Below are 8,342 nucleotides of genomic sequence, written 5' to 3'. Positions count from 1 at the left end.
TGCTCATTTTGAGAGTCAGAAGCATGAACAGAGGCGTTATCACCTCGCCATCCATCTATCTCTTCATCCTCGTAGTCATTTTTCTTTGAGCTGGAGATTGATGGAGATCACTCATAGCGTTTTTTTTTATTTTTTTTAAAGTTGTTTTTTATTACATAGAGGGTAGGGGAAGGGAATTACAATGTGGGGATTTGAACCCTCACCAACAAGGTGAGAGTTCAGGTAGCTCATGATCATCCTACATGCGCACAGCTTCTATAACGTAGCTCATGGATACTATCGTCCAAATATTAGGTAAGTAATTATTATGCTGGTATTAGGTAAATGTTTTGGGAAAGATGGATACATGTTAAATAGTGGCATCAAAATACGGTACTTGTGCACTTCATCCGACTTACTCCTTGCACGTACATCTGTTTCAAACATTAGATATCCAGGCTTGAATTATTTGTATCTACAGGTAACTTAATGAGTAGTTTGTTTAAATACACTGACGGTATAAAACAAATTATATAACAATTCACGACTCTACCTGGTCCCAGCCCCTAAATTTTAGGAAATTGCTAGAGAGGAGTCAGAGACATTTAGAATGAACAAGTTCAAACATGTCTCGTCCATCACCTTCCTGCTCTCCATCAAACAGAAGTTGAACCAGGAAAAATGCTGAGTTGCAGACAATAGAGAACCAGCCTCAGGCGCACAGCTGTAACAGGGCGAACTTGAGAGAATTATTTCGCCATATCAGTATAAGGATACATATTTTTGTCAGTGTGAGAGCGGTGGCATGGCAAATGAGTGCTTGATAAGTATCTATAGCAGCTTTTGAGTCGTTTGAATCAATATCGCCAAATAACTTCATGCTTTACAAATACCGGATGAGCTCAACAGCGAACTTTCCTTTCCTTGTTGAGCTTATTTCTCCAATCTGAATAACAGCTTCATTAGTCGCAGAAACAGAAATCTCATTTCACATTAATACTTCTCTAATAGGATGTAAGACAGATCATGCAAAGTCCCAAAATGAGCTAGTGATGGTTGACTGCATATGCTAGTTTTCGCGACAAGTAATTCTCACAACATAAACCCCCACACCTCCAAAATCACTGAACATACCATTCCCAGTATTGAATTTTCATAAGTCTCGTATTCATATTAAAAATATCGTAGCACCAAACACAGCAGGAAAAGGAAGCCATGCCATAAAACAAGCTAAGCTTTTAGCCAATTTCCACCTTAGGCATGTCACTCGACTATAGAACAGACTCCAGAAGTCTTGATATAGACTCAATAAAGACGAGAATTCTTCAACCAAACCTAAATATTGTCCTCAAGTAAAATTCACTAATAACAATAAGTTCAATCCCAAAATAGTTAGGGTTCGTTGTATGGTACCTCACCAACCATGTCGCTCTATTTAGGGACATATCAATCCAATATTTGAAGATTTAGGCTCTCAGGAACCAAAAATTCTCTATATTTTCTATTGGCATAGAAATCTCTAACAAGGCTAAAAGATTCTGTGCAAACGAAACATAATCACGACTAATTGGTATCACCTATATGGATCTTTTTCTTCTATTGTTCTATATTTTGCGCTAAAGTCTAATGGATTCCAAGAAGATGTAGGTCTTTTGAGCTAAAGTCTACATGGATTCCAAGAAAATGTATGTCTACCTTGTCCCTTCTAACACCCTTCCATTACCATGGTTTCACACCTACAGATTGATGCGTTTGGATGTCGACATAGAAGATTACTAATCTCAAGAGACTTTTTCTCATTTTATCCTCTATATGTGTGCTACTGCACCTTCAGCCAAATGTGATAATTCCTAATCTTGTACCGCCGCATCCATCTTAACATATGCATTTCTGCGTGGAAATTCTCTAAATTAACAATCACCTAATTAATCTAAAAACTATTATCACAAAATTGGCATTGTAACAAGGCATCCAAAAGAAAAGCGAAGCTTACTGTTTGACTTTTTTCTCTAAATCACCTTTTATCCGCTAGCTTTGGTTTTGTAGGTTAGAGAGAGAATTTGGAAATTTGAAACAATGTTTTTCAGTCCCACCTAGTTGAGTGATAATATTGGAAAATGATACTTCCAGTAGTTACGGAAAAGGGAATTTACATTTTAAGTGAACTCCGGAGAAAACGGAATTTCAACATCAGAACTTATAGGAAGAGATAAGTACGCCCTTTGGTTGGCCAACCAGCCAATGAGAAGAGCATATTTAACTCAATATTGGGCAAGCATTAAAAAATTTAAAGCAAAACTATTTCTTGTCCATAGGTGATTTATTTTGTGTGTATGTGTGTGCGCAGTATGGGAGGGGGGTTCATTCTGATTCATTCATTTTCACAGCTATGGCAGAATTTTATGACAAGTAACTTACTTTAAGTCTGCCTTCTCCACTAACTGATATCATGTCTCCAGTCTTAATTGTAGTATTGCTTTTCGTCACAGTGCTCCAATTGACACGAACATCTCCATTACTAAAAGGCCAGCAAGATAGAGTGAGATAATACCAACTTAGGCAACAAAGTATTTGACCAAATACATCTGTATTGTCGATGCAGTAAAGGCATATAGGAACTGTTACTAAAAATAAACATTTCTTTTGATGATGGCGGCGTGCGTGCATATACTTCTAGGGGAAAGAAATCCTTTCATACAGCCAACTCAAGCGGTACATCATAACAAGAGACTCTTCAATTTCTTGCTTATTAATGGAAATATGCATTGTTACTAGCCCTTCAAGAGATTAGTTTTGTTGTTATGAAATAAGGGCAACTGCACAGCAATGCAGTGAGGTTCCCTTAATGCCAATCGTCGTAGATGTTCAACCTAGAAAAGATTATGGGTTATGGTTCTTTTCAATTACCTTGCTCTCTCACAGGTGAAAATCAAAATGGAACTCTCCTTAAAGCCTATAGGTTATAGAAAATACCTAAACAATGTGGCAATCAATGAGAAGTTGAAGAAATGTCATAGAATCACCCGTTTGAATACCATATCTTTTTAATTTATTTTGTTGAGTAAGGATAGGTTATCTGCAAATCTATGACAATGATTACAGATAACATGTGGTTCATAAATCATAAATTGAGGCTTAATTATCCATATAACATTAACTAATGTAAGGATCAGTTATGTAGTCATTCACCATGCCAAGCACAGAAGAAGCAAAATAAATTGGAAAGAAAAATATATACAAAGGGAGATCACCTAATCAAACTGGACATTTTAGTTCGTGAAACTTTGAATCCTGCACTAGCTACCGCATCAAGTCTCAATGATGCCTCAATGGCTTTTAAGGACTTTGTCCTGGAAAGAGTAAACCAAAAGCGAAAATCCCTAAATAAAAATGTACTGCGTATGAAGGGAAGAAACCAAAGGAACTATAACTGTAACATTTTCAACCTTGGCGGTTCATATTCAAGAGCAAGCAATGGAATCTTCTTGCAAGAGACAGAAACATTTCCAACCTACAAAGAAAATATTAAGTGGAAAGCCTTACAACTAAATCACAGCAGTTGAATTTTTAAAAAATCACAACTGCTCGCTCCTTTTGGATTTCTGTACAAAGAATTTTTACGATGACATTCACACTCAATCATTGTCCAATTCAATGTAATACCATGTGATAATAGTGGACGGTGGCAGTGAGTACAGTATTTGTCAATATTCGCCAATAATATAGAAAACATTTAAATCTAATTGGCTGGTAGAAGCAAGTGGAGGAAAGTAGGGACACAAAGAGTTATAATGGAAAAATTACATAGACGCATAAAGGATGCAAGTTATTTTCTTTCATTTGGTGCGGAACATTTTGGAAATTCGAACAAACGCCCTGAAAATACAAAAACAGTTGTGTAAAATTTTGTACATACTACCAAACACAACCATGGTGTGTGTAAAATACCAAAGCAATCAAGCATCTCGCAGCAAAAGTTTCCCACCCTAACCATACCCATGAAAAGAGTATTCAAGAGTGAGTATTTTCCATTGTCCAACCAATTTCAGCTCAGGGAAACTTACAGGTTTAGGGATCCAACTATCTATAGAAATGCAATTGACAAGACAGACACGCTTCAGTATGCGGAGACTAAAGTACTATTATGAAGAATCGGGAAGATACTGTAAATGGAAGCAATATGCAAAGTACCATTACCTTGTCCAGTGCTGATATAAGGAAGTCAGAAAGTTCTGGAACAACAAGAACATGAGCTCCCTTTTCACCCTAAACATCACAAAGAGATATTCAGGACAACCCAATACTTCGAAGAAATGGGAAGTGGAATATGTTACAACAGTTACACAAATACACCAAGACCAACATCACGTAATATCTAGAGGCTTTAATTAGTCGGAACGTGTGAAAGAAAGTAAGAACAAATATAATTTTGAAAGAAAAAAAATCAAAAACTTTAAATAATCCGAAGTGAAAATTTGATATTAGTTTGAAACTGTCAATCAGCAATCTCCAAGAAGCTCAACCACTGTTCTGTTTTAGGAGTCAGTTTGCTTTTAGAGAGTAGCTAAGCAAGGATACTTTGTCGTGCTCTGATTCTTTCATTTGTTACGATGGTGGTATTCGATCCAGCTTGCGCGCACCTCGACTATTCCATCAGGTTCTTGCTACCTCCCACCAAAGATAGGTATCAGGTAACTCTACCCACCAAGGTTTAGGCAGATGAGAAGAGATCATCTAGTGTTTTTCACTTCCGCTAGCATTTGAACCTTAGACCTCATGGTTCTCCTCCCATTTCATTGAACATTAGGCTACACACTTAGATGCATTGTCATACTCTAATTTTATACGTGCCTAAGCTAATTTAGTAGTATATTCTGGGTAGTGGGTGCTAAAGGGGCATCTCAATAATCTATAACGGATATTGCTTCATTCATCAAGCTTTATGCTACTTCTGCAGTTCGTTGTAGATGTTTGAATCACCACTTCCACATTAAAACAAAGGATTCATTAGGAGATCTAAGTCTTGAGCAACAACAGTACTTCTGAACCATACACTACCTCCTTGTATAAGTTCTGACCTATGTTGCTTGGACTCTTCAAAAATTTCAACGGGTGCGTGTTGGATTCTCCAAAAGAAGTGTATTTTTGGAGAATCCGACACGGGTGCGGCATTGAAAGTGAAGAGTCCGCGCAACTTAGGTTCTGACTCATCTTTTATGTTACATAATAACTCAGGTCTAAGGTTCAAATTTCTTGCGCGCACCTCGACTATTCCATCAGGCTCCTACTACCTCCCACCAAAGATAGGTATTGGGTAACTCCACCCCCCCCCCCCCCCCCAACGGTTTAGGCAGATGAGAAGAAATCACCTAGTGTTTTTCACTTCCACTGGCATTTGAACCTTAGACCTCATGGTTCTCCTCCCACTTCATTGAACATTAGGCTACACAGTTAGATGCATTGTCATACTCTAATTTTCTATGTGCCTAAGCTAATTTAGTAGTATATTCTGGGTAGTGGATGCTAAAGGGGCATCTCAATAATCTATAATGAATATTGCTTCATTCATCAAGCTTTATGCTACTTCTGCAGTTTGTTGTAGATGTTTGAATCACCACTTCCATGTTAAAACAAAGGATTCATTAGGAGATCTAAGTCTTGAGCAACAACTCTACTTCTGAACCATACACTACCTCCATGTATAAGTTCTGACTCATCTTTTATGTAACATAATAACTCATCTACATAAGAGGTGGATCCTCTCTCAGGTGTGATGCCCACAACTCTCTGCCCAATAGCCCTCTATTTGATCAAGAAATTTTCACTCTCTGTCACTTCTATCCTTCTTCTACATATTTGTTTTGTCGCCAAACAAGTGATGAAATCAACTTAGTGTTTGCAAAAAAGAGAGAGAGAGAGAGAGAGAGAGAGAGAGAGAGAGAGAGAGAGAGAGAGAGAATCTCCCAAAAAATAAATAAAGAAGATTACCTGCAAGAGTATATCTCCCAGCTTATTCCTTGTAATCCCCGTACCAAGGATTGCACCAAGGAAATCACCGTGAGAATAAGGTTGAAATGAAAAGTTCCCTGAAATACTGGAAAAAGGATCCCTTTTCACAATGATAAAGAGGAATTTATGACTGGTTTATTTAAACAGCAGATATAACTGAACAAACGACAGGAGGACCTACCTCAAGGCTGCAACATTATCTGGATCACTTGTTAATGCCTCCGGGTGTCCAAGTGACAGCCGGCATCGTTCGGCCTATGTTCGCAGACAGTAAATATAAATTCAAGCAGCTTTATTGCCCAAACAAGTTCTATAAAACAAACTGTGTCCAACCTCTGGGTATCCTCCTTGTGCAACTATTTTGAGGTCAGCTAACTTTTCTAAGACTTGCATTGACTCTTTTATGACAGGCGGAGTCAGAAAATCAGTATGTAAAACTTCTCGTCGTAATGATGCCCGTTTCGCCTGAGAAGTACACAAGTAATAATCAAGAACTATCCCTTCATCAAGAACTTTAAAACACTTCAACAATCAGTCTAATCAGTTTAGATTTAAGACTTAGAGCAATGTTTTGGCTCTTTTCCTGCAACAGGGACTGAAGCGGAAAAATTTAGACATGACTTTTCAAATGCTAATTGAGAGGAGAGTGACCGGTCTGGTAGATGTATATGTACCAGTTCAACAATACGCTTCACATCTTCAATGGTGTTCTTGTCTGCCACTCCTTTCAGTAAAACATCAGCATCACCCTTAACAGCCTGTGGTAGGCTGCATATGCCAAAAGCTGTTTCGAAAGAGTTCCAATAAACACGTGAGTCATCAGCTATTAAAGTTTATCAAAAAAAATTTATTACTATAAGTAAAATTTTAGGTTGATAGATATTCCGGACACTTCCAATCCTACACAACTTACTCTGATGCAAGTCAGAAAATTTATCCAAATAGTCCTTAAACTATTACTCATCGTTTCATTTGACCTTTACGGGGAAGTTGAGGCAGACAAATATATGGCTAAAAGAAATGGTGACCAAAATAGCACGTAGACGTTTCCACTTGGTATTATTTGGTCTTTATAATCTGAAGGTGAGTCAAATTGTCCTTATACTAGTCTGCAAGAGACTAAATTGGCCCAGCCAGTCATTTTTTCTGATTTCACTTACTCCATTGTAGATACACCACTTAACAAGTAATCAAAAATATTGCTACTGAAGTTCCAAGTTTTTGATCATCCAAAATTGAAAAAAACAGGCAGATTCAGAAGAGACCTTCTGAAGCGTATATTCAAATAATCATGATCAACCATCGGTATTTTGTTCAGCTCCAACGATCAGGGCCAGAGCTAAAGCCCAAATATGGATTCGACTATACTTTGCTCTAACAATATATTTGTATTAAGAAATTCATTAAATATGTACACATATTAAATTTAAACCCAATTATTAGCACTTGAGCTGAGGGTATATATAAGGTCTACGTACACCCCACTTGTGGGAATATACAAGGAGAAAATTACACTGTATGTTAATTGGGGCAACAATGCTACCAAAATTGACCCATTTTTTTTAATTCTTACAAAAAATGACCCAAATTTTTCTCTCTCTCTCTCTCTCTCTCTCTCTCTCTCTACCTTTGTATATATTAGTATAAGTGTCTGTATATGTTTGTATATTTTGGGCTATTTTCTGTAATGTAAGTTTTGGGACAAACTTGTATATTTCTGAAATTTTCCCATATACAAGATATGTTATTCTTGTTGTAGTTATTAGCACTGAAATCGTCATTCTAAAATCTACGACTCATAAATTAAAATTCTGACTCCGCCTCTGGTCACTAGTCAAGTATTCACATTGTACTCAAACTATTCAGCTAAAATAACCATACAAAATTTGACACAAAAAATCATAAGGAGAAAGAGAAATTTGCAGACCTGAGGGATACAGAGGTGTTCGAAGGATGAGGGTATTATCGGAAAAGAAGTTATGAGTGGTGGGACGAGAAGATGTAAATGACGGAACTACCCTTCTGAGAATCGATTGTGCTGCAAAGCCAGTGGCAGCAATGGCCGGTACACGTAGTGCGCACATTAGTAGTGGGGCAATGGTCTGTGGAACAACTTCCAATTCAACCGATTTTGGGTATCTTGTCTTGGTATAGTCAAAATAAGGCAAAATTTTGGTAGAATGGAAATGTTTCAATATTCAAAAATCACAACTTACGGGATTTTTTTTTTTTTTTTAAAATAGGTAACTTTAAAAATAACTATACTCCCTCCTTTTGGTTATTTTTACACCGTTTAAGAAAATGTTAATTCTGATAAAAAATATAGGTAATTTGACTAAATTTCTCTTACTATT

At 37.1% G+C, this 8,342-nt stretch overlaps 1 protein-coding gene across 2 annotated transcripts; it reads right to left on the bottom strand.

Moving 5' to 3' along the window:
* Positions 1-553: 553 nt before the first annotated feature.
* Positions 554-8,245, bottom strand: LOC132031254 (uncharacterized). 2 transcript variants are annotated; one of them, XM_059421144.1, is made up of 10 exons: positions 7,916-8,245; positions 6,663-6,772; positions 6,322-6,453; positions 6,170-6,243; positions 5,968-6,073; positions 4,177-4,245; positions 3,426-3,490; positions 3,231-3,329; positions 2,398-2,497; positions 554-918 (listed from the first exon to the last, which is right to left on the bottom strand). In XM_059421144.1, exons 1-10 carry the CDS (start codon positions 8,070-8,072, stop codon positions 913-915), a joined length of 918 nt encoding a protein of 305 aa, XP_059277127.1. In that variant the 5' UTR covers positions 8,073-8,245; the 3' UTR covers positions 554-912. The 2 variants fall into 2 exon arrangements, with proteins under 2 accessions (XP_059277127.1, XP_059277126.1); XM_059421143.1 differs by having other exon boundaries at positions 554-925; positions 7,916-8,241.
* Between the last annotated feature and the right edge of the window lie 97 nt (positions 8,246-8,342).

This window comes from Lycium ferocissimum, chromosome 9 (genome assembly GCF_029784015.1).
Source record: "Lycium ferocissimum isolate CSIRO_LF1 chromosome 9, AGI_CSIRO_Lferr_CH_V1, whole genome shotgun sequence".
Taxonomy (NCBI): domain Eukaryota; kingdom Viridiplantae; phylum Streptophyta; class Magnoliopsida; order Solanales; family Solanaceae; genus Lycium; species Lycium ferocissimum.
Note: the sequence above shows the minus strand (reverse complement) of the source record. Positions and strands in the feature narration are given on the sequence as shown.

Bases quoted from the DNA above. Each gene is read 5' to 3' on its own strand.
- LOC132031254 (XM_059421143.1), bottom strand. From the start codon at position 8,072: ATGTGCGCACTACGTGTACCGGCCATTGCTGCCACTGGCTTTGCAGCA. The intron at 6,074-6,169 runs GTAGGTCCTCCT...TCCTTTTTCCAG, and splicing joins GATAATGTTGCAGCCTTGAG to TATTTCAGGGAACTTTTCAT. The intron at 4,246-5,967 runs GTAATCTTCTTT...TGTGATGTTTAG, and splicing joins TGGGAGATATACTCTTGCAG to GGTGAAAAGGGAGCTCATGT.